Source organism: Dermacentor silvarum, chromosome 5, assembly GCF_013339745.2.
Source record: "Dermacentor silvarum isolate Dsil-2018 chromosome 5, BIME_Dsil_1.4, whole genome shotgun sequence".
In the NCBI taxonomy this organism is placed as follows: Eukaryota; Metazoa; Arthropoda; class Arachnida; order Ixodida; family Ixodidae; genus Dermacentor; species Dermacentor silvarum.
In genome coordinates this window covers 92313071-92339915 of record NC_051158.1, presented here as the reverse complement: position 1 = coordinate 92339915, position 26845 = coordinate 92313071, and the positions used below count along the sequence as shown (strand labels likewise).

Genomic DNA, 26845 nt, shown 5'->3' with positions numbered 1-26845 from the left:
GGTGTGCTTGCCCTGCGAGAAGTAGTGCCGTAACCGGCCGTCACGCAACAAACAAATTGTCCTTATAGGCACACAATGGGCTACATATGTCGGTTTTGGCTTCACATGAGCTTGTTCTGCCTTCAGTAGAAATCTTTTGCACCTGTAGACGACCGTGACTACATCGACTACATTCGCTACATCGTGTGGTATTGTTCCGCGTGTGTATTTTGATAAGCAACAAAAGAGCGCGCTTCACATAACGCGCTGAGAAAAGTAGCTTGTTAAAACTTCTCGCTCACTGACTGACGCTGTTTTTGATCAGACATGTCGTTCCGAGACCCCCGAGGGTAAGCGGAAATGTTTTTCGTCTTCACCCATTCGCTCGCGATGCGGAAATCTAAACCGCGCATTACAAGGTTCTGCGGCGTAAGATGGCTGCTTCACTTTTCTGCTGGCTTCCCCCCTGATGTTGATGTCTCACATTTCAATCCCGGGTCGGGTTTTTGTGTGTTATCCCTCTTCAGATCGCGGCTAATCCGCCCGCAGTCGGCGAATAAAAAAAAGTTTCGAGCTGCATCGACTACTCGTAGTTTCTTGCGTTTGCTGCGCAACTCGACCACAACCGCGGTGAAACGGGTTATTTGGGTCGCCGGCGAGTTCATTCGTTTGCAATGCGAACCGGTTTCACGATGCCGTCAAAAACACAGGTTTCGCACAAACCATTCGCTGTGCAATCCCATTGGTCGGTAATAAACACTGCAGCGGCCTTTGGCCTCATCGCCGATGGCTACGTGAGCTCGAGCAGAGATAAAGTTAGGCCTAACGGGTCCCTTTGCTTCGGAGGACATCCACAGGGTCAGTGTTTTGACGTTTGGCTTGCTCGGTCGCCCCGTGTGAAACATTGCGCTGTCGATGATTCCTGATGTTGTCCTGTTCGGTGAGATTCTGTGGCGCAAACAGACTTTTGCGCATTGCTTGGCCGACGAAACGGCGTCGGCGCACTAGGAACAATAAACATTGGTTATGATTGCGTGAGACAACTCGGGCTTGCCGATTACTGTAAACGCCCGCTATTCCGATGTTGCGCGGTAAGTTCTGCATGTAGAGCTATGAAGATACGAGAAAACGACCGCGTCGTTTGAAGCGACATATGGTTTTGTCGTGACGCCGTGCCCTTGGACATAACGCCCTTTCTCCCTGTCATTTAGCTCGTAAGCGTCAGGCACTAGTGGTAGGCCCCGTAACGTTGTTGTCAAAAGCATTTCTCCGTCTGTTGTACAATAAAGTGTTAGAGCACCGGAAATGTAATTTGTTATTGTCGGTTAGAATCTGCTCCAAGAAACTCCGCTTAAACCATGAAAAACGAAGAGAATGGCCAAGTGAACTGTACCCGGCAACTTCAATTTGACTACACCCCACTTTGAGCCTTCGGGCACTGAGCAAGGTGTTTGTGTGTTACTATGCAGAGAGCACTCGCATCGGCTTGTTGCAGTTGATTTTTTTTTTTTTTTTTTTTTTTGCTGGGAACCCTCCCAGAGGTAAAGTGACCTTACCTGTCAACTGTGATGTCTTCTTTGTAAATGCCAACTTTCAGTTGTACAAGTTCTTCATTGTTCATGTATCTGGCTGTGAATTGGAGCTGCTAGTTTCACTTCGATTACAAAAAGAGCTGACACGTCCCATGGTTGCATGGATCTGACCTGATGGTCGAAACCCAAATTACACCATTTGTGTGATACCGGTGTTCCACATGCTCTGCTGTTTGCACATAGCATGACACTACTTTCAGGATGAGTGAAATACACCACCAGTGGCACCTTGCCAGTGAGGATGCAGAAAACTAGAACATATGGGAATTTTTACTTGTACATCGCATCGTTGGCATCTGACAATTGTTATGCTACTGCGTCTGCCCAAGTGGAAGGAGCAGCTTGGTACAAATGGAACAGCAAAACTAGGAGGGAAACCAATGCTCCTCACCTCAACCAAGTGCAATCTGCTGTGCAAGAAAGCAAGAAAAACATACTTGTACAGGTCAAACACATAAGCACGACTTGCTAACAACAAGCTGCTGAGCAGTTCCTTTTTCTTGCAATAGCAAACATATGGGCACTCCACCCAATTTTCACCATCGTTGCGATGTTCTGTATATAGACGTTTATAAATATTTCATTAAAAAAACGATAAATATGTTTGCTAGCAGAATTCAATCACAGTAGCGCCAGCACACATACCCGGTACTCCAACCATTACGCCGCATACACATTCATTCCTCAAGAGGCAGAATAGGACATTCTTCAGAATTTCCTACGTGCAAGTCGGCGTGTGGAGATGCTTGGTGCGTTTTCCGAATGCAGACAGCTTCCCGTCGGTCTCGTTTCATGCACCGTCGATGTGAGACTCCTGCAACACCACTGGCGGCGCTCTTCATCACGCCAGTGTTAGACGTTTCGTAGCTGATAGGGCACCGTTACTTCTATCCAGCAGGAGTTTCCCTAACTGTTGTGTTGCACCAAGGCGTCGCACCCGCATAAACTGTGAATACCGCTTCAGGACTTCCTGCACGATGCTTCGCCCTTGGTTGGCAGTATGCTGGGGGGGATGAGCCAAAGCAAGCTATCGCTTTAAAAACCCTAGTGGCTCGTAATTGCAGATTACGAGCCACTGGCATTCTTGCCAGAAAGGCAAGAATGCAATACAAATTTGAAAACAGTATAGAAAACGAGACTGCAGAGTTATAAGGCCACGATAAAACAAAATTGCAGCTTCAAGTATCACATCAGTGTATTAAATACGTAGGTAAATTGTAGAGACAAAATTTCTGATTTGTTAGGCTTTATTAATACGAATAGCAACAAGAAGGCAAAGTTTCGGTACTAGTTCATGTTAACCAAATCAGTTTTACAGAGAATGGAATCATGAATATTCGCTAAATAAGGAAATGGTTTATTCTATTTGATGGAAGTTCTGGCAAGGAACAGCTGTTAGCATGTGACTGCTATGGCACATATTTGTATGGGTTGTACAGGTTTCTATAGATTTTAGTCATTGGCACGTGACACATCAGTCTCATTTAGTTTGGTCACGTAGCACAACGGAAGAACGGAGCAGAAAAGAAAATTGTTACCAAGTGTTGTGCCCTGCTAAGTATTCGTAAAGCATGCAGCAAGCTGTATTACTAGTAGTAGCATCAATAATACTATCGATAGTGTTACCGTAATAGTTAACTATTGACAGTAATATTAATAGTTCTGCAATTCTTGACTAGTGATATAACCAGAAATTTTGCAATAACTGGCCATCAGTAACGCTCAGTTCGTGCAGTTGGGAACAGGGAAACGCCGCCAAGGTCATGTTGCAGTGTTTACATGCGGTACATTGTGTAATTTTACATTACCGATAATGCACTATCAATGGCATCGATAAGTTGTGTACAATCGATAATTTTGCTTAACTAATTCTTGCAATGCCTGACGAGTCGCTCCGCAATCACTGGGAGCCTGTGCTCCACTGTGGTGGTGTCATATTCCCAGATTTGTTGCTTTGCATGACATGCGATGACAGAAAGTTGTTGCTACTATGAGCCCCCCCAAAACTGTGGCCAACTACTTGCAAAAGTTGCACACTCTAAGTGACTCCAGTTTTTGTTTAACTGGGCAGGCGTTGACGAAATACAGGAGGCTCATGCAATTGAAAAGAAACTGAGAAACCTTGAGAAGTTAAAGACAGCTTAACGAGCATTTGTACCAAAATTATAGGCTTAACGTTAAGATACGGAGACAGCACTGTAGACAAGAGAGTGAACGGTGGTTCCCGATATTCTGGCTGAACTGAAGAGGAAGAAATGGAGTGTGGCAAGAGCAAGTAATGCGTAGGGAAGGAAATGAGTGGTCTATTACAGTTGCCGAATGGGTACCAAGAGAAAGGAACCGCAGTTGGGGACGGCAGAGAACTAGCTGGAGTGGTGAAATTAGGAAATGTGCTGGTGTACGACGAAATCGGCTGATGTAAGGCAGGTGGATGAGAGTGGTCCTGCAGTAGACATTAATAGGCTGACGATGAGCAAGCGAATAGTTCGTGAGTGGCTGACTGTGGAGGGCTGGTGTGCTGACCGCAGGAGGGACAACATGAACCGTTGGGGACGAGGTGGTGACGACGGCCCACGCGGCAGCCTCAAGGGCAGGCAGCCTGGCGAGCGGCTGCGCAAGCCCAAGTGGGACATGTCACGGCTGCCCCCATTCCAGAAGGACTTCTACAAGGAGCACCCCACCACCGCCCACAGGCCCAAGGTGAGGAGGGAAGCGCCGCTGCAGCTGCGTGGCAGCCAAAGGGGTGAATAAGAAGACGTGGTTTTGTGAAGGGACAATGTGCAAGGATGTAAACAGAACTGAGAGCAGCACTGGTATTTTTACAGCTCCTTTACTTTCTCTCTCTCTATGTAACCCTGTTGAACAAAGGTATCGGGGCAACTGGCAGTGCGAAATTGACATAGTCGTTTACCAGGTCATGCACAATTGAAGAGACACGAGTTTTGTTTGGCAGACGGAGCGTTGTGTCAATGAATGCGTAAGAAAACATAGAAGCAAGGTGTGGAAAGGTGCATGATGCAGGTACCAACCTGCAAGTACATTGTGATCCAGAATAATGTTGTCGCTTGATAGTAGAGACCGTGCAATATTGAGTGTGACAACAACATAGCCTGTATCGCACCTACGATTTCGCTTACTAAATAGGAAATAAGATTTTAGTGGGTGCGAAGGACAGTAATGGCTTAAGCATGGCGAGGCAAGTTCTGTCTGTGTGCTTTTTTCCTTCTATATATAATGAGTGTTTTTGTGAAGACAGCCAACCTTTTGTTTTTAATCACCTGTGGCAGATAGCACGATTCTAGTCCTTGAGGTGGATTACTCTAATAGACGTACAATATTCGTGCGAAATTGAAATACATAATTGACTAATTATTAAAACTTACTAATCAAGTTCTTAACTGACTACCTTACTGCATGTATTGCAGTTTACAAATTGTATCCGATTGGAATACGAGATATCCACTTGGAAATAATTCTGTGGGTGACACCAGTTTCAAGATATTGATTCCCCAACTGTGTAAAGAAATAATTGGTGGTCCAGTTATATTTGTTCTTCAATGCATACAACAGCGTTTTGTTAAAAAAAAGTAAGCAGACCAACAGTGCATTTTTACTGCAACTTTGATGGTGCATATCTCAAAAATTGTGTTACCCACAGAATTATTTCCAAGTGGATAGGCCTTGCAGTCTCAGTGGATACAGTTTATAAATAGCAATATGTGCAGTAAGGTAGTGAGTTTAAAACTGAATTAGTGAATTTTAGTGAATACTCTGTTAAGCATTTCAATTTTGCATACAAATATGTCTGCCTATTTAAGTGATCCAGCTCGGGTACTAGAATTGTGCTATCTGTCACAGGTGATCTTCCAAAATGTTGGCAGTCTTTGCTGAAAACCCTCTATATTTATATGTATGCACATATGCACACACACACGTTTTGCATTAAAATCAGTTGAAGTTAGTGCTTGTGTTTTGTTGTTCCTGTGTCCTCGTCAGTTTTGTACTGCCTGTTACCACGAAATCGTGCCAACTATCCAGATCAAATTACCTGTTAAGACAATCCCCTGTAGTAGGTGTGAGCCAGTGTTTGGGATCAAGAACAAAAATAATGGTAATAGTTTTGTTAGATCAGTGCAAAATACACTGGGCTGGCCGAGCCAATGGTGCAAGCTTATGAGGTGCAACTTTCAGGCTTGGCAGGTTCAAGGCACACACGGCCCCCCATATTTGTTGTTTCCTGCTTGACGTTAATCACGCACACAAACTTTGTCCCCAGCACGAAGTGGAGGCATACCGGAAGCAGCACGACATCACCATCCGCGGCAAGGACGTTCCCAACCCCATTCTGACATTTGAAGAGGCTAACCTGCCGGGTGAGTCGCCCGGGGTTGTCCAACAAGCAACACCTGGATTATACATATTACAGTTTTAGTATAGCGTACGCAATACCCTCGCGTATCCTGTTAAATAGTGGGCCCAAAATGTGCACACTCAGAACACTGTGAAGAGCTTTGCAGTTTATGTATGCACACTACCGTTTGGATTTAGCGTTCTTGCTTTCTGTGGTCAGCATGGCTAGTGTAGAAACATGGCGATGCAGAGTCTGCCCGCTTCGATCTGAACTTGTTTCTTGCTCTTTGTTGCGACTGCAAGACGTAAAGGGTGAAATAACCTTGCGAGTAGTATTATCTCTCTTCGAGGACCAAATATTGGTAATACTTTGTCATCGTTATTGGGATTAGTCATCTGTTCTGGCACTGCCAGGCCTAACAGAGGACGTTGCGATGAAAGTGCTTTGATTTCTGTATACCAGATAGCGCCACCACATATGGCATTGGCCATCCATTCGCCAGGCGGAAGGCGCTACTGAACCTCTCAACGAGGACATATTGTGACTGTAGCTGTTCTGCATTCGTCTACGTAAACAGCTGAAATGCTTTGTTAAAACTGCTAATTTTACTTGCACTGTAATGATGGAAATATAAAAATGTCTATAAAGTCAAAACTGATGGTATCTTGTTACATGTAATGGTTCCGTGGCACATCTGGTGATTATTGCATTAGTTTAGTTTGGGCGCGCAATCAATCTGTGAGGCCTTGTATAGTGTGTTGTAACGGAAGCAGAGTATGGAATGTCACATTTCCGAACAGCAAGATCTTTGCGAGCTTCGTGTGGTGGAAGTATTGTTATGTTATTGTACCGGGGGTTTACGCCAGCATCTGCATTCTTGCATATTAATTGCACAGTATGCTGTCTGTGTCACAAGTTAGACAGGTCGCACATCAGTGCAACTATTGGAAATATTTCGTGAAGCTCAAGTTGCCACCTGGACCTGGGGTTTCGGCGCAGAATTCAAAAATTGAACTTTGCCCGTCATTTTCTCTCCTAATAATCAACCTATTCTGCGAAATCGACGAAGGTGGACTTCTTGAAGAATACCATGGTTTCTGGTTCTCATAACCGGTGGTTTCACTGTACAAACAGTGTAGACAGACAAAAGTGGTGTGGAAAACACCAAGTGCGTATCACGTTGAACCTGAACTCCCTTTGATTGTTGTGGTTTAAACCTGCTGACATGCTCTCCCGTCTCCCCCTCTTTCAGATTTCTGCATGTCGGCAATCCGCCAGGCGCAGTACAACACCCCCACTCCCATTCAGGCACAGGGTTGGCCGATCGCCCTCAGCGGACGGGATATGGTCGGCATTGCTCAGACCGGATCGGGCAAAACACTCGCGGTAAGGGATTGCCTCAACTTCTCCTCAAATTCTGTCTGTCGAGATGCCATTAGTAAAGCAGATGTGCTTTGCTGAGACGTGTGAGGAAGTTTAAGAAACGAGAGTTGAGCTGTGTTAGTCAATTACCCTTGCACTGTATCAAAAAACGAAGCTGCTTTTACTGAGATAGGACGTTTGATAAGCCAGAATAGACGCAGAAACGAAAGACGAGTGGCGATGCTGCCTTGAAATTAGCGCACTAGCTTGCTGTGCCGTTTTCAGCTTTTAATGGTGCCTGCTTGGGCCTGGCGATTTTTTTTTTTTCCTCGCTAAAAATAGACTACATTTTATTCTAAAGAAGCCAGTGACACTGAATTTGGAAAGTTTTAAGAATTATTACCAAACCACAGTGGCCGAAATGCAAAAAGTACTTTGCAATTCGTGACGTCGCACTGATGTACTGGACCTGGGGTTTCGGCGCAGAATTCAAAAATTGAACTTTGCCCGTCATTTTCTCTCCTAATAATCAACCTATTCTGCGAAATCGACGAAGGTGGACTTCTTGAAGAATACCTTATCAGTCTAAACTGATTCAGTGTTTCTCTTTAGTGTCTATCTGGACTGTGCTGCGTTTGTTCGCAAAAGTCTCCAATGTGGCAGGCAGGCAGCAGATCCGTGGCTCTCTCACCGCACTCAATATACATTTAGATAGTTAGCTACTAAAGCACACCGGGTCGTGCCATGCTGAATATGGAAGTTTTCATCAGATCACTGAACCTAGGCAGTGTAGGGTCCACCAAGTGCTTGGCAGTGGGACCAGCCACTTGGCAATGCCAAATGCAGGTCTGATGTTGGCCAAGTAAACGAGATGTCTGCATTGAGAAAGACAGTTGTTGGTCAGGAAATACCCTACCGCTCCCAGCCTAAACAAGAGCTGTGTTATAGCTTATTGAGATGCATGTTAAACCTGCTTATTGAGATGCAGTTAAACCTGCTTAAAACTAACCTCCATATAATGAATTCCTGGATATAACGAAGTTTTTCGATTCCCTGCCATTACTCCATAGAAGCACATGTATTTGAGACCTCTACGTAACGAAGTGGCAGCGGGAGACCCCCTCGATACGACGAATTTCCCCCTCCGACCACCTAGAGATTTCGCCGCAAATTTTGTCATTTTTGCGCGAGCAGCAACCGGAAGCACCTTCTTCGATGTAATGCGAAGCGAGCGCACGTGTGCGTGCGTGCGTGTGCGAGGCAGCCCTGCATCCCTCGACCCGGCGATCTTGCCGCTGCGGGCATGACCTTTCCCCCTCCCTTCATTCATTCAAATCTGATCCTGCCGCTTGCTGCAGCTGGCCTAGCCCGCCAAGCCGGCACTCTCTCCTTTTCCAGCTGATGTTGCCGACGCGCTGGTACACGCTGTGGCACATCAGACTCGATGAGCGCGGACACACCCTGTCAAGCGCTGGCGGTGTGTGGAAGCGCCGCTGGAGAAGCGACCGAAGTGACCTTCGTGCTGTTGTCTATCGCTTCAACGCAAACTGAGCGCCGAGAACACACAGCACGCAGAAAGCTACGAGCCGCCGACGCACCTACACTGCTAGACTCTGCCCAAACGCAGATCGCTTTCAAGATACGGCTTGCGGCCGCTATCGCTCCCCCTCGCTCCCTCGCTGCTGCCTCGAGCGCAACGGTAGAAGACGCGCTTCCTCCCTGCTTTTCTAGCGCGCGCGAGATTTAGACGCGGTCGTCGGCTCCCCTCCCATGTTTTCACTTGCACATACAGCATACGGCGCGCGGCGACTGCGTTATCGCCCTTGGACTTAGGGTACGGCCACGCTAGCGGCAAAAACACGCAGCAAAAACGCGCTTCAGAAACGCTCGGCAAAAGCGGCAGGAATCGGGGGTCTTGCGGCGTGCCGTGCGAAATGGGTTCTGCGGCAAATGCCGCGTGCTGCGAGATGAAGAGCGACGAGGGTGACGTCACGGAGCCATCACAACCGGAACGCCGCCGGTCTGCGCCGGGTTTTCAATCGACGATCGTCATCTCTTGCTTCGCATGAAACAACGAGCGCTCGCGGTGTTGCTCGCCCGTTCGGAGAGCGCGGGAAATCTTATCGCGCTGCCGCGTGGCGAGACGCGCGTGCCACGGTGGCCTCGCGGCAAGGCGCTGACGCGCGGCAATTTGCCGCTCGCTGCATGACGCATTGAGTTCTATGGGAGCTGTCAGAGACCGGTCGAAAACGACGTAACAGCGACGTTCTACTGTGACACTATACGACGCTACGACGCCATCGTGACGCTCGCTCTTCATTTCCGATGCCTCGCACTTGTGCGAAACGACACGCGTCCACGCATCCCGTACTTGGTGTGACATTCCGAGGATGAGTGCTTCGACGAAAACGGAAAACGGGTGCGCGTTACAATTGAGGGCGCGTTAAAATCGAGTAAATATGGTAAACGTTTATTTTTCGAATTTTCGTGCCGAACCTGCATATAACGAAATCCTCTTTATAACGAAGTTTTTCGGGAATTTGTCAATTTCGTTATATCCAGGTTTAACTGTATTCTAAAGGTGAAAGTCCTGTTGTGTAACTAGAGTACTTTCACTGTGGTAATGATGGTCCTTGATAGCAGTATCTGTCGTAATCGGCTCATTTATTTGTGTGTGTGCGCGTGTACGCACATAGTGATGTTTCTCATCTCTCTCTGCAGTACATCCTTCCAGCAATCCTCCACATCAGTCACCAGCCTTACTTGGAGCGTGGTGATGGCCCCATCGTGAGTGAACCTTCTGACGAAATTTTTAAAATTCACGCGTGCTTGTACTGCATTGCCATTCCTGCCAGCTCTCCCGAATGTTTCAATTTGGGCGAGTTTTATTGTTTTACGAATTTTGCATGAAATTTTCCAAAAAATGCCTTTCATGAAAAGGTATTGCTCGTCGGTTTCCAAGCCTTTAGACTTATGACAGTGCAAGAGGGATGCTTGGGGGCTTCAAGCAAGAAGTTCCTGAAGCAGGCGAAATCAGCGACGGCCAAGTCTGTAAAATAGTCTCTGTGGTATAAAAAAAAAAACGAAATATTGCTTGTTAGTCTTGGCTGCGCCAAGTTTCACTGCTGCTTGTGGGCTGTGTCTAAAGCTAAACCATCGTTGTGCGTGTATCGCACCAAAGGGCGTTGTGCTCGAGGCAAGCTTTAAAGAAATGCATGCTGCCCTCCCCCCCTTCTCCTCGCCCCTTCGCTCCCGTTGTTGTGTTCGTGGGATCTTTACTAGATTTAATTTTCTTAAGTTGGCAGGTATGCATTGCTGTAGTTTTTTATTTTTAAGTCCGATAGCTTCGTATGCGCCGTGCTTTTTACATTTAGTTTGCGTTAAGCGAGAGACAGCACAGAGGTCACTTCGCTCGCTGCTGCTGCCGTGCTTCCTCACTCCAGCGTTTTGACAGAGAGTTTCTGCGGTCATCGAGCGAGATGCATTTCTGTTTACCTGTGCATGCGTGACACTGCTTCTTAATTTAGTTACTACGCGAATCTTTGAAAGCTTATACGGCCGATAAAACTACTACCCTTACTTTGTATAGCTGTCTAATTTGCTATCACGAGCGATGCTTTGCCTTCGGGGAAAACTGCAACTTTCTTTGTTTGTTTTTTTACTTTGGACATTCGTCACTCGTTCTTTCCAATAACCTTATTAGACACCGCGACCAAAGTTTCAAAAGTGAGGCGTCTCGGATAGTTACGGACTTCGGATAAAACTGACATTTTTTGTCGGATTATCCGGGTCCATTGTTAAAAGAGTCGACTGTACCGGGCCATGTTAGCATCTTCCTGTCACTTCCTGTGTCTTTCGATGTAATGCTCGTGATGTGAATAAAGTTGTTCCTTGTGGAAACGTGACAGCAACACATATAACTTGTGGGTTGCGCACACAGGCCTTGGTGGTGGCCCCCACGCGAGAGTTGGCCCAGCAGATCCAGCAGGTGGCGGCGGAGTTTGGCAGGGCCTCCCGCATCCGCAACACGTGCGTCTTTGGCGGCGCTCCCAAGGGGCCACAGATCCGTGACCTTGAGAGGGGTGAGTACAGCCATGCCCTTCGAGCCTGAGAGAAAAACTAATAAATACGGTGCGCGTGCATCGGGCCCATGACAGCACTTGTGGCATTTGTAAACATTTTTAAACACATTGTGCTGGAACCTTCGACAATGATTGTGAGTGCAAGCGAATAGCCCGAACAGATGAGCGAACAAACGATCGTTTTTCTTGCCGAGTCCGACTACCAATGAGCCACGAAAACAGCCGAAAGAGACTAAGAAAGCTATTTGTTTTAAAAGCTTCTCCATCTGTGACAGCAGGATTGGCAGTTTGCTGATACGCATGTTATATGCCTTTGATAATAGAGGTCTGCAATTTTTGTATCCTTTGGCTCATGGTAGCTCATGGTAAAAAAATAAAATTAAGGCAGTCTTTTCAAATTCTGGTATGCCTTTGCATCTGCTACAAACCTGTGCTAGGTGGGGCTGCGCCCCCTCCCTGGTATGTCGTGCTGTCGTGTCAACAGCCGTGCCTCTGCCTCTTTTTTTTTCCCAGGAGTGGAGATCTGCATAGCGACCCCCGGCCGTCTGATCGACTTCCTGGAGGCGGGCAAGACGAACCTGCGCCGCTGCACATACCTGGTGCTGGACGAGGCGGACCGCATGCTCGACATGGGCTTTGAGCCGCAGATACGCAAGATTGTCGAGCAGATTCGGGTGCGTAGGCACATCTGCAAAGTTTCAAATTGCGGATGAACGACTTCGTGATGAATTCGCGATTTTCATTCTGGAGCAGCCGTGGTCAGTGACAACCTGAGAATTCAGTGGCAAATGCACTGCTGTTCAGGTCAAAGAGAAATTGTCAATCGGCCAATCACTCTTGCTCATTTCTGCGATGTCACGGTGGGCATGACTTCATGAACTATGTTTAAGAGAGTAACCAGAGGGAGGTTCTGTGCAGTTTTGTGGGCAAAGCTCATACTGACTTTATTTTATGTTGTCACCAAGTATACTTGAATCCATGAGCGCATGTTATGGTTAGGTGTTGCTAATAAGAAGCAGTCAGAGAAAAGTGTGATGCTCCTCACTGGATCACAGTGGAAGTTGTCAAATGCGTGTTGTGACAAGTTTGATAACATTGTGTGGAAGTGTAGGAGCAGTGGGATCAGTGTGATAACAGCAAGTCGCTAAGTTTGTCAATGCACCCCTCTGGTGTGCACCTCCAGTTCCTGTCGGCTATTGTAGATTACCATTCTGTGGTTGTACGGGGCTCGTTGCCTCTAGTGCATTAGGAGGAAACTGTCTGCACTCGCGTCTGCGATGTGCACTGCCGTGCTAAATGCAACGTTGCATGGACCGTGCAGCCTGACCGTCAGACGCTGATGTGGAGCGCCACCTGGCCCAAGGAGGTGCGCTCGCTGGCGGAGGACTTCCTCAAGGACTACGTGCAGATCAACATCGGGGCGCTGCAGCTGTGTGCCAACCACCGCATCCTGCAGATCATCGACGTCTGCCAGGAGTCCGAGAAGGACACCAAGTGAGGAGCCGGCACACGCATTATTCATGTTTTCAGCACGTTGCTTGGTGGCGTGGATGCACCTCTGAGCACAAGAGTTTCCAGAGCACTGTATCGCAGAAAATAAGCAAAGTTTAGTCGCATTCGATGCATCATGTTTTCAAAGGAAAGGTCCGAGTGAATGCTTCTCCCTGCGACCGCCACCTCTGTCACCTAAAATGTCAGGCGAAGAGGCAAAGTTGCGAGTAAATTAAGCTTTTTCACATATTTCGTGCTCCAAAGACTTTTGTGATTGGCTGTACATTCAGTGCATGTCATGTAACAAGTAGCATGTCATGTAACATGTAAGTTAGGGGGAAATGCTTTATCAGATTTTTGGGGCTCTGATCAGCATTGGATGCGAATGCGCTTTAACTGAACCCTCTCTGACAGCCATATTAGCCACATTTGTTCAAGGCAACAGCTGAAGCATGAGAGGCACTTGGGTTTAGTGCTTTTAAAAGGAGTTTCCTCAGTGACACTCAGCATATCACGGATGTGATTCATATTTAACCCTCGTTTGTATTTGCTAAAGGCTTTGGTTTGATGGGCTTTACATGGCGATTATATCACTAAGATTGAGACCCCCCCCCCCCCCCCCCTTCCCCAGTTCTCTCAATACTTCTTGCTTGTGATGTTGCTGGAATTATTGAAATGCACTTGAGAAGGATGAGAATTGCATGTCGATGTTTGAGAGCATAATGCTGTATCATGGTATAGTCTGCCCATAAACACGTTGTAGTTCCAAAACCTCCAAAGTCTGAACACAGTGACTCATGAAGACTCGCACATTGCACAGAGGACCAGGTTTAGCTTGCTGTGATTTTTGAGTTTCGATTTATGGCCGTGGCCAGTGCATACCATAATTACAGGGAGGGCCTTTGAACACTTCCACAAAGATTGCAGCTCAGATTGATGGAAGATAAGTGCCTGAGAGCTAACCCCCTTCTATTAGACCTCATTCTAAATTAGTGATATGAGCTGCTTTGGTCTAGGGAAGTAGACAAAATGATGAAGCTGTCTGGGCTTGACAGATACAACAGCTGATGCTGTTTGCCCTGTCCAACGTCTGACCTAACAGAGGTGCTCTGAATCTGTAGTTTACTAGTTAACAAAATGACTGGGAACAGCTCATCAGAGTTAGAGTTAACTGAATTCACTGTAAATATGGAAAACTAAACTTCGTACACGCAGAGACCTGTCAGGTTGAAACTTTCACCTGGGTAGTAATCGTTGGGTCACTCGTAATTGAGCATTTACATCAATACTCTACGGGACTGTGCATATATGGGGAACACAGGAGATGTGTATAATCACAGGCACGTGGGGTCTGGCAGTAAAGTAGCGAGCAAAAGTGTTCGATTCGTATTTGTTCTTTAAACTGTTAATGTGCCCTGAGACATTGTCCTGGGTAGTGCTTACTAAAGGACATATTTAACACTATAGAGACTAATGCACAGCAGAGAACATGAATTACGACATGGGCAGTGATTTCCAGATATTTCATTCAAGGGACAAACACAGGAATATATACTCAAAGAGGCAGCATGTAAAGGAGATATAAGATTTTAGGGGAAAAAAAAGCAAAAGTAAAGCAGCACATCAGTGGAAGCATATGATGTTAAGAAAGAACGTTCATTTTGCATCGGTGTAACTTTACTTCCAGCAACCATTAAGTCTAGTAACCATCCTTTTGGGGTAGTGTTTGTTATGCTGTTTTACTCCAATATAATGTTTTAGATTAGGGAAACTGTGCTCGGTTCTTGCTGGGAACCAAGTGGCTTGCTTAATATCTAAATACGAGAAGGAAGGGAACCGAGGGGCCCAATTGTCATTAATTATATGATAAGAAGCCAGCAAACAATGACACCTAGGACAACATAGGGGGAAATTAATAATTGAATTGAAACGTTTTTTCATCCATTTTTCATTTCCATTAATTTATCATTTCTTTAATTCAATTAGTAAGTACAAGTAATGTCCCCTATGTTGTCCCTGGTGTCATTGTTTGTTGGCTTCTTAATCTAAATACGTATCTCTTAATGTTGCATGCTGCACACGTTGCCTCTTTGTAATCGCGCGTTATGTAGAGCTTGCTTTGCCAATCATGTCGTGTGACACATATTGATGATTGCTGTCTTTCTTTTTTTTTTTTCCTCTCCCATCACCATCCTACACCCACATGCCGAGCGAGCTAATGCGTGGCTCTTGCACCCTGACGCCTGCTTTCGGTGTGACGGACTGGCTCGTCGCACCACTTGCGGCGAGGTGCTCTGCGACGGCGCCGTTGCATGCCCTCTGCACAGTGTGTAAAAGGCTTTGAGAAGGGAGGGTGTGGAGGCCTGCCCTCCAGCCCTACCTTCTCAAAAGATTGATGCCTTTGAGCGCGAGCCAGTCTGCCACTTCAGGCAGTTCATTTTTCTTCCGCAAACATTTTTTTTTTTGCTTCATTCCTCAAGGGGGGCACTCCAGTTGTGAGCGTTACATTGTCAAGCTTTTTGTTCATAAGCCTATCGCAGCTGCTCGCTTCAGTTTTGAGCATACGTCATTAAGCCTTTTGTTAGGCCTAATTTGGTGGCAAATGATGGCTTCCTTTGCGTCACCTGCACAGAGTATGAAATTTTTCTTATCCCGTTGATGTTACTGTGAACGATGGTAAACACTACCTGTGTTGGAAATGTTCCCTGTGAAGCAGGTTTTAATGCTAATGACGAAGCAGGGCTAGAGAAGCCTTGTTTCATGCCTGATTGTTAAATAAATTTTAGGCAGCTCATCTTTTAGAATGTTAATGATATGATCGAACAAACATGAGTGTTTTTGGAGCAAGATTCTTGCAATAATGAGTGACACACTGCTGTCTAGCTGTCACCTCACGTGTATTAAAGGCTGACTTATTAATAATTAATAATTGTTTTGCCATCAAGTGGTACAGTCTAGGCTTTTCTTTTTCTTTGCTCGCATCCCATGGTTGTTAAAAGCAGTGCTTTTAATTTCCTTCCCCATGGCTGGAGTGTTCTCCTTGTTTGTTCATTTTTCTCACTGACAACGTGGTCTGCAATGTGCCTCGGGAGAGGCGGTCATCGCTACCGTGGGTTCGGGTCAGTGACCTAGCATTACTCTTTCCAGGCTCCTCAAGCTGCTGCAGGAAATTATGAACGAGCGTGAGAACAAGGTGCGTGTTTGCCGAACCTGTAAGCAGCAGGTCGCGCTCTGAACTTTCTTTCTTTCCTTCTTTTTCTTCTTTTCGTTTCACTCTCTTCATTTCTTTAATAATTTCCTTTTTTTTTCTGTATTCTCTTTTCTTAAATTAAGCACTGGCACCGAAATTTGGTCTTCTGGAAATAGCTGTGGAGGTATTCGTTCACAGTCGGTCCACTTGCTATTTTTAGAAATCCAAAACTGAACGCTTGCGCAGAACTTAAACTTTATTCTGGAGGAGGATAAACTTGCCGCAGCTGCCGTAGTTGGTGTTGGCACGCTTTGTATAAGCCAAGCAGTCTTCCATTTTCTAGATTGTTCTCAGTGACACTTCGATGTTACACTCATGCTTTGGTTTATTACATTAATCAGTCTGTTGATGTAACAGGAGTGCATGGTACTTTAGGCAACACAGTTGAAGCGTGTACTCAACAATAATGTATCGCTGAGGTGCTAGGTCAGTGCCTCATGATTTACAGCAAAGACAGGTCACTCTTTTGAAACTTCCTAGTGCAAATATTCTTGGTGTTCTCACCGAGATGCCTAATCGCGAGGCTGTCCTGTCAAAATTATGCCCTGCATGATGCATGACGCGGTGTCAGTGCTCGGACCCTTCTCTGTCCTTGTAGCCGCGGGAGGCAGCGAGAATCGTGGGGGAGGGGGTGCCACGAGGTTGAGGCACCGCTTTCGCAATGGGAGGCCGTAGAGAGACCCAATCGTCGCAAGACCGGCATGTCCGCGATCGACTGCCTCCCTCCCCCAGCGCTTCCGTTCGGTCCAGCGAGCTTCAACGACCGTGCGCTTGTCATGTCGCAGGGCAGGAGCCTTCACGGTTCAACCAGAGCACCTAATATTGACTACGAATTATTTCGCGAACACTGCATGCTTGTTATGGCAAATGTTGGGACTGGGTTTTAACACTTCAGCTGACACGGCAGCGGAACGAACGATTCACTAAAAGAGCCAAGTTACTTCATAAAGGGGCCAGCAGTGTGTCGCCTTCTTTGATGCGCGAGATCGAAATTTGATGTCTATTATTAGCCTTCTCTGTTCTGCTGTGCCAGACCTATTGAGAGTCTATGGAGAGACTTCACCGACATTGCAAGGATTTTACAGTGGGAGTTGCCCAAAGCTCCACAGGAGATCATTGCAAATTCTAATGACACCAGAAGATGCATAAAGAAACAATGGCTATGAGGAATGACTCTTCGTTAAAGGCTCAGCGATGATGTTCGCGTTCCCTGCCCGAGGTTGCGTGCCCTGCCCTGCGATATTGCGAGCCCTCCGAGAGAGAGCAGCACAGAGAATGTGCAGTTGGGTGTCCCCCTTTCCGTTGCGTGAGCGTGTCCCGCCTCCATGCGTCACATTGCAGACCATAATATTTGCCGAGACCAAGCGTAAGGTGGACGAGCTGACGCGCAGGATGAGGCGCGATGGTTGGCCTGCCATGTGTATCCACGGGGACAAGTCACAGCCGGAACGGGACTGGGTGCTTGGAGGTGAGTCTGCCTTGACAACCGGCACCTCACTGATCTGTCTGCCTGATGTGCCCAAATCGCACGGCTCATCTCTGGATAGCTTTCAAGGACTATGAGGCGCGAGAGTTCCTGGGGTGCTATTCTGAGGTGATCAAGTATGGGGATACGATAAATTTTGCTAGCTTTTGCATGTCTCGGCATCGGACATACCAGCTATATGCCGACGTGTGCGGTCGGTTCGGTGACGGCAGGCAGCATTTGTGGGGCTGTGCCAAGTTTGATATCTTTCCAGAGTGCCGGGAACATCGTAGGCCATATGCTCAGATGCGTCTGGTGCCAAGTTTCACAAAATCTAGCAAAAGTGAACATTTCGTTAAACACGATCACCTGAAAATACTGCTCCGAGATGCGACTTGTGGGTCGGCATTGCCTGCCGTCTGGTGGCAAAGAAACGAGGGGTTTTCCTTTAATGGCCTGTGTTTATTGGAGGAAGTTTGTACTTGTGTGAGCTTGGGCTGTTTGGTCATGCAGTGCTGACAGATTGGAGTTCTGCCGTGATAGTAGTTATGCTGTGTTGCTTGGCTGCCATTGCGAAAAGGGTGGTACTTGCTGCACCGTGGTCTTGGTTCGGTGTTGTCTTGCATGAGCCTGTTTTCAGTAAGCAGGAATGGTATTGTTGGATGATCTTTGATAGCGTACCCAGCACCGGAATAGCATGCTTGGTACTGTGCCAAAAACGTAATCGCTCGCTATACGCTGATGGCATTCATTGCTATTGATACAAAATCTCGCAAAAGTGAAACTATCACTGAATGTGATCCTCCAAGAATATGGCCTCGGCTTGTTGGTTATGCTAGTGTCAAGGAAGAACGGTGCAAAGGCAGGACTTGAAGATACAAGTAGGACTGCATTGTTGGCCTACTGTTCTTTACTACTGTCCTCGAGTTCCACCTTTGCGCTGTTGCTAGGTGTGCTGCCATCTAGTCTAACTTCCAGCCATTTCCAGATAGTGTTATGCAATAGCAGACATGTCAAGTTCCAACCCCCCCCTTTGTTTTTTCAGGCTTGGCATGTTGAGCAGCTCAGTACTAGTTTTGCCAAAGCTCCCTGTCACTGACTCGTTAGTCTAGGCATCGTGAGGTCAATGTTATTTATTAAGCAACCATTCAGAAGTTTGCACCAGAACGGCAAATGCTTAGGCATGCAACGAGCCTTATGACTGCTTGGCAGCACTTGTAGAAGTAATCGGAGCACGCGTAGCTGTTGTTCTATTTAGCACACAGTCTTAGTCGTTGCGTTTTCTCGTGAACAGAGTTCCGAAGTGGGAAGTCTCCAATCCTGGTCGCCACCGATGTTGCCGCCCGAGGATTGGGTAAGTACTTTGTGAACAGGTGAAGCTACAAGCGCGTGATCTCGTAGAGTTGGGGACTTCAAAGCTAACGCATCACAACACAGGAAACAACTGCGCCCACATGTAACCTGGCAACAGCCTGGACGATTCCAAGCCACATTCACACCAGAGAGCGAGAGAGATGCAAACGTGTGGCGGACAATGGCGGGGTTGGCGGCGTGGCCGCGGAGCGGATTGGTCGGGCACCCACAAGGCGGCGCCACAGGTGGCCTATAGCCTCGGGGCGCGCCTCGGCTCATTGTGGCTTCCCATCGGCAGGCACACGCTGTGCCCAGATTCAAATTTTTAAAACTGGGTTGCCTGTATTACTGTCTTTTCGCTGCCGCGTGTTTGGGGGTGGGCAGGGCCTTTTCCTCCCCGTGGTGGTTTCGAAAGCGGCTCTTTTATATTTTTTTGTCTCTTTCTCTTTCAGAGGCACCGTAAACAGAAGCGAGCGAGCGAGACAGGATGATCTCGCAATTGCGCATATTGGTGCCTCTGTGTGTACGGCTACCTACGGCCGCGGGCGCGCACACTTACTCGAGACGACCACGGAGCTCATGCCCCCCGCCGTCGCCAGGCGGCGCTGCGGGGAGACTCGGGAGGAAAGCCTTCGCCGCCGCCACTTGTCACGTGGGCGGGCCCCGGCCCGGCCGGCCGCTCTGCAAATTTAAATACTTTAAAAAAAAAGAATGCATGAGGCCCGCGAAAACCCCACCGCCTGATGGTTGCCAAGGGCATCGCCGCCACCGTCTTGAAGCGAGGAGGTGGGGGCGGCGCTTCGCTCTTGCCCCTGGGCCGGCCCCACACTGGTGGGCGGGGCTACGCAAGCCCCGGCCCGCCTCCGGCTCTCTCACCTACCTCCTCTCGTCGGGGGGTGACCCGGAACACCACCGGGACGGGCTTTACTCTGACGTAGGCCTAGAAGGGCCCACTTTGCCTTGGGCCTGGCTTCAAGGGAGCAGCACCAGTGAGAGGCCTTCAAAGAACTGACGGGTCGCGCCTACTTGGCAAAGAACCTCAAGTTCTGGAGTCGTGGGCCGAGTGTGACAGGCCCCTCCGAACGCTTTGCAGCTTAGGTTGTAATGCTGTTAGGGGGACCAGGCTTTGATCACCTACTGGTCTGTCCCTCCCGCTTAAAAACAAAACAAATTGAAAGACCAGAAGACCCCTTACCTGTGGTTTTCGGCATGAGACTGCTACGCTTATGAGAGGGAGAAAAAAAAAATGGTCTGTCAATGCCTGCGTGCGTTGGCTGGCAGCGGTGAGGTGTGGAGAGCTGCGACGTAGAGGCATTTGCGAGGGCGTAAACGGAGGGGGCGGCACGGCAAAGGGGTGAAGCGGAGCATCCGCACCCTGCCACCCCCAAGGCCAGGCCCCACCTGCTGCCGCACAACGACAGAGCAGGTTGGGGGGCACACAACGGCCGGCGTCACCCAAGCCCCTCCTCCCGCCACTGCTGTGTCGAGCTGGCGTAACGGCGCCTGTATGCCGTCTCTGTGGCGGGTGCCTCTCCACCGATCCCCGGACTGCCTCCCTCGCACGCTGAGGACAGGAAACCACAGGTAATGACAACGCGGGCTTCTTGCTCGGGGCCACCCCTGGCCGCATCTGCGGGCACAGAGTGGGCGTTCTAGGGTGGGACATGGTTGTGCTGGATAGCTGGTCTCGTAAGCCCTTTGTGTGGTGCAAACGTGGGTGAGCTTTAAAAAGATTGCCATCAGGTTATTGTAAAATGCCCTCGTATTGAGCATACCAGCATCATACTGCGCGAGGCTTCGTACTGAGCGCACTGCAAATCGCCGGCACACGGCCGCAATCAGTACGGAGCCTCGCGGCAATACGGTTGTTTGGTTGTCAGGTTGCAAAATTGTTGGCTCTCAATACTCTCAGTATTGTGTAGAGGCTGCCGGCTTTCGCTAGTAACAAACACATTTAACGAGATTGCTTGACAGAAACCTGCCTGCAGTAGTGAAATAGAATAAGTTGGTGACATTGGCACTTGTACATTAAGACTCCTGAAATTAGCAATTTCATGTGTTAGACTACAGTTTGAAGGCTTTCGGCCAGTTAAGATAAATTTACTGATGTCTTCAGGCTGGCCCTATATGCCGAGATGACAGAGGGCCTGCGACTCCCAAAGGTGTCTTGAGCACATAGCGGGCCTGTTTCATTTGCTGTAAATTTTTCTTAATTCGTGATTGTGCTGCTCTACGACACTCTTTATCCCTACCAGGGCACAAATGTTTTGGCGCTGTCGAACACTCGTCAGATATGGCCTTGTGTGTACTGTGAGGCAGCACATACTTTTGTTGGTTGCACCAATGGGAAATGCATCACACAGCCTCGGAGCAAGGGTACTAACCATCCCTTGCCCTTGCCAGCGCACTATGCACCACTCTAGGTCACCTACGCTGGCCTCAATGCTGGACTGAATTATGAAGGCCCTCCTCGGTCGCATGGCAGGACAGCAGTTTAAGCAGGAATACACAAATTGGCACATCATCGCTAATGAGGTTTGCCTATACATGGATGAACTGATAGGAGGCCAGTGACACCTGTAAAGCATTAAGTAAATAGTAAAACCAGTAATAGCCTCCCCAGGAATAACTTGCATAGGTCCCTAAATGCCTTCATAAACTTTCAAAAAGTGAGAACGCGTGGGGTTATTTTTTTAGCTTGAAATGGCTTTAGCTGGTCAAGTGGAGCTACTAGTATTAGACCGTGGTTCACTGAAACGTAGCTGTAATGTAGGCGTATTGCAGCTGTAACTTGAATGCTTTATTAACATCAGCTAGTGCAAGTGTAGAGGCAGTTGCAGCTGCACACTTGTTGGCATTCAAACAAATCCTAAATTCCTTTGGCACCAGTGAAGCACAGTTAGATACTAGTTAAAATACTTTTTTTTTTTTTTTCATGGGTAGCTGTTTGCATCTTTCAATTTGAGTCTGTGTGATGTTCCCTACACTTTTACTTTGAGGACTGTTAATGTCCACAAAGGGCACCATGCTTGTATGACATGGTAGATTTCTTCCTATATATCATTACTGTGAAGGTAACTAGCGTAGAGAATGAGACAGCAATAGCTTGTGTATCTTATCAAATGCTTTTCACATTGAATATTAGTTTTTTGTTGGCTGTTAAAAGCAGCGCAGTAGGAATTGTCATTTAGGGTTAAACTTTCTTTACATGGATAGTTACTTATCCTTGCTCAGAGTAACATTACTTTGTTATCAGTTGTGTAGCAGGCAACGTGTCAGGTGTAGTGTAATATAGCTTGAAAGTGTACTAATCATGAACATCTAATCATGAACATTGGAAAACTTTAACAGTGGGTAATACTAAAGGGTCAGTCACCGTTTCATAGCCCCACCTTTTATTGAACTCGGTAGAATATTTTATCATTATAGAAAGCTTCAAGTAGGAACTGATGCTTTGCAAGCCCTGGAATGAATGGACGTGACAGATTGCACCACAAATATCGCCAGCAGGTTCAACTTGTAACCTGCCATTAAGGTTCAGAGCAGTAACTGAATTGGGATTTAATGCGCCATCATGTCTTGGCTCTTGGGAATGTCTGTAAAGGTTGCGCTTTGCCTTTTTTGTTACTTCACTTGGCACATAAGAAATGCCCACCTTGCTCTACACCGAGTAGAGATGACTTGTCTCTTGACGTTCGCTTCCTACCAAAGCTTATGACTCAAGAAACCGTGCTAATGTTCTTTATTTGCCATGAGAGGTAACTGCAGAACTTGGGAATAAACACAGTAATGTTACATTACCTACTGAACTACTTGTGACACGTTCATTACTGGTTGTGTGGCAATATCAGTTCTCGGTGAAAGGTTGCAAGGATAGCTAACCGCTGGCATTTAATAAAAAGAGAAAAAAAGAACGAAGATGTGAAAAACATACTTAAGTTATAACAGTAACTGAGTGTGATCATGGTGCTGCATCTAGCATCCTGTAGATTTTAATTTCAGTGTAGTTATGGAATGAGCGGTACAAGGAAATCTCGCTAACTGCGAAAAATTAAACGGCTGCTCGGGCCCTGGGGCGCAGAATGCAGCCCCAGCAGCATCTTGTAAATGTGTTCCTAGATGGCGCCACCATCCTGTAGATTTTCATTTCTGTTTAGTTTGAGATCCACTGAGCCTAATTAATACTTCAGATTTATAGCATTTATTGCCTTTTCCTTGTTTTTGTCCTTTTAATCGTGACTGCTGTAATAGCACGACGTCCCTCCTTTATTAATGTTATGTTTTATATCTTCAACAAGTGCTGCCCACGCATTGCTGAAGCGGCGTGGATTTTTTCAGACTCACTTACACAGTGGGCAACAGATGAATATACATGTAACAGGGAATCTTCTGGGAGGCTAACACCTACAGACCGACTGTAGGCCTAGATTGTTTTTATGATTTAACTAATTGACGAGCTAAGTTCTTAATCAAAAGATGAAGAGGCACGGATTTGAAGGTAAGTACTAGTCAGCCGACATTTTGCAGCTTCTTTGGGAGGGGGGAGGAAGAGTAAGCAAGGTGCATGTGCAAGCATTGTTTTTGACAGGAGCACATTGTTACATATATATTTATATAATGTTCCGTGTGGAAGCTCGGAGATACTAAATTTGAGGCATGATCCAGTTACTTGAGGCAGACTCTTAAGTTTCTATTCCACAGTTTGGTAATGATAATTATGCACCTGAGGAATCATTTGAATGTAGCAACACGTAATGTTAATGTCATGAACTGTCAACAGTGTAGGTTGCACTTCCACATTGCTTTCAGTTCCTTAGGACATTCAAGAATCGCCTGGAGATGCAGGGACAAGCTGAACCACCAACCCACAATGTTTTGTGTTTCAATTGTAGCTTCATGCGTGTCAGTTATTGAAAGAATTTAGTGTTGAAGTAGTAATATTTATTCAGTCTTAGAGCACATACATAAGAAAACTAGTGGGACCTTTTATGATATATTATAAAGAATAACGATACTACTAAACAGCAATGAAGTATTAACAGAAAATGTGTTCACGTAAAATGTTGACATATTAACCCTCATATTTCAATATGTCTCTGTGGCTAAGCTCATGACTTTTTTAATGCAGAATGTGGGCAGCACTGTATTATACACAAGTCTGGATAGCTGAAGTTCTTGTACTGACTCAACTCGAGCACGATTTGTGAGAGGTGCACTGTTGTAGCTGACGGAAGAGAAGGAAGCACGCTGATCTCTCCCTTTTGGCTCCCCCTCCCCCAACCCCAACTTTCTCTCGTCCTCTCCCATTGTGTGTGTGACAGATGTGGATGACATCAAGTTTGTCATCAACTACGACTACCCGAACTGCTCGGAGGACTACGTGCACCGCATTGGGCGGACGGCCCGCTCCAACAAGACGGGCACGGCGTACACCTTCTTTACGCCGGGCAACTCCAAGCAGGCCCAGGAGCTCATCTCGGTGCTCAAGGAGGCCAACCAGGTGGTGAACCCCAAGCTGTTCGAGATGTTCGAGATGTCCCGCTCCTACGGAGGACGCGGCGGTGAGTTGGGTGTCTGCAGCAGCAGCCCTCGTTTACTCTCGTGTGTGTGTGTGTGTGTTTAGCCTACTGGAGTGTCTCGGCAGCTGCTGGGCATGATAGCTCAGTTCCTGGCTTCGTATAAACAATAGCAGGGCATTCAAAACAACAGAGATGTTCCTCCCATTCCACTTTGTACGGTCGTGAGTTATCATGGTCGCTCACACTAACATTCAGGTGAACCACTTGGGGACATGTTCATAAAGCTCATGCTTGACGTGGATGCATGTACAACGCACAGGAAACGAAGGTTGAAAAAGAAGGACTGCTTGCATGTATGCTTGTGTGTACATTTTATTTATGCACACAGAAAAGCCATGCGAGTTGCCCGAGAAAGCCTTTTGTGCCACAGTTGCTGCAATACTGTGGCTTGAAGCTTAGTGTGAGGTGTCACGCAGGGAGGATGTGATGATAAGAATATCAATGCGCTGCTTATATTTGCGTGGTTAGCAGTGAAAGCAAGTTGTGCTGCCAGTCACATGAAAGTTTGTGCTGCAGTAGCCGTGGTAATAAAGCTAGAAAGCAGCGACGACTGTTGAAACTGTGCAAGCCACTTGCGCTTCACTGATGCATAAGCAGTTTACTTAAACACTGCTGCAGTTTAGCTGGTGATTCCCAAGAGGATGCAAAGTACACTGTGGAGAACTTTATTTTGCGGACTACAACTACTCAGCATAGCAGCAGCTGTGTTGAAAATCTGGCACTGTTAGCATTTCTGATGCAAGTAGAATCAAGCCACAGTGCCTTGATGCATAGTAGTGTGACCAGGCATAGGAAAATAACCGTGCAGCATTCCAAAGACGCAGCTTTCTGCAGTCACAGTTATCATAGTTGCATCATTCTGGTCTTGCAGCACTGTGGATTTGTAGACTACAGTGACATTTCCTTTCTTGCTTGCATTGCAGGTCGCAACCGCTGGCGCACCTCGGGTGGCGGCGGCGGTCGCAGGAATGACTACGATGACGACGACCGACACGGAGGGCGCCGCTATGCCACAGGTGCCAACGCCTACAACCCAGGCAACAACGACTACAGCACATCGAACTCAGAGCTGCCAAACAGCAACTACGGATACGGCATTTCAAACTCGAACCAGTCGTCGCACCAGTCGTCACACCAGTCATCGCACCAGCCATCGCACCAGTCTTCACACCAGTCGTCGTCACACAGCAACTCGGGCGCTGCATCTGGCATGGGTAGCGGCGGCGGAGGTGGATCGATGATGGCGATGACAGCGATGGGACACATGGCTCCCATGACACCCATGATGGGGCAGATGACGCACATGATGCCAGTCATGCACATGCCCAACGGCCAGTCGTACATGATGGCGGCACCCATGCAGCAGTCGGGACAGCAACAGTCGGGGCAGCAACAGTCGTCGCAGCCACAGCAGCAGTCCGGACAGCAACAGATTCCCCACAGTCTGCTGGGTCCGCCACCCCCACCCCCACCACCGCCGGGCGTCACTAACGGCGCAGCGTGGTAGAAGCTGTTGTGCTGCGAGCTGGACTCTCTTTGTTTTTATTTTTCCACCTCATGGTTTTTAGATATATGTGCAGCATTAGAGACAGCTGCAGTGGCGCCAGTGTGTTGCATTCGGTTGCACCCAGTGAAGTTGAGGCACTCTATACCCTGTGCTTTTGGAAGACTCGAAAAATTAAGACAGTTGTGACTTGACGGAGCTCTCGCTTGGCTGTCCTGTCATCTGTGGTGGCCAGAGCAGACACTTCCATTTGACAGCCCTCGTTTTTGGTGTGGCCAGAGGTGTTGACAAAGACGGGGGCATGAGCACGACAACTGTTTCATCACTCCTGGAAAGAGTGAAAGCTTCAAGATGGGTGGGGGAGTCGATGTTTGTTTTTTAGCCAGAATTGACGCAGCTGCCTTGACGGTGCGTTGACGCTGCATTGGTGATGTGGACATGGTAGTAGCCGTGATGTTGCTGCCTGTATAGTATGCGTGTCTGCATTTCACCGCTAGCAGAGGTCTGCAGCATCAAGCTATTTATTGTTTGAAAAAAATGATAGAGCGGCTGCCACTGTAGAGCCCACACCTTGAGGGCAGCACTGGCATCAGCTGAATGCAGGGTAAAGTACTGCGCGTGTTGCAACTTTTTGCTCCCAAATGAACGAATGCGCTTGTCAAGCATAGCCTATCACATGTCGCGTCTTTATTCACTTAATTTTTCTCAAAGAAATGTTTGTTATCTATAAAAAAGGCAAATATTTTGTCGGCTATTTCAGAAATAATTAATCCTGCATTCGCTATTCCTTTAACGAGGCAGATGATGCAGCTGCTTTTGAGGTAAAGGCTGCCAGGA

General features: G+C 47.4%; 1 protein-coding gene across 1 annotated transcript; it reads left to right on the top strand.

Moving 5' to 3' along the window:
* The first annotated feature begins 175 nt into the window (after positions 1 to 175).
* Positions 176 to 26167, top strand: LOC119453597 (uncharacterized). Its single transcript, XM_037715650.2, has 13 exons — positions 176 to 329; positions 4100 to 4271; positions 5848 to 5944; positions 7175 to 7308; positions 10006 to 10071; positions 11225 to 11366; positions 11880 to 12040; positions 12688 to 12860; positions 16005 to 16050; positions 17449 to 17575; positions 18867 to 18926; positions 24247 to 24486; positions 25428 to 26167. Exons 1-13 carry the CDS (start codon positions 307 to 309, stop codon positions 26009 to 26011), a joined length of 2025 nt encoding a protein of 674 aa, XP_037571578.1. The 5' UTR covers positions 176 to 306; the 3' UTR covers positions 26012 to 26167.
* The last annotated feature ends 678 nt before the right edge of the window (positions 26168 to 26845 follow it).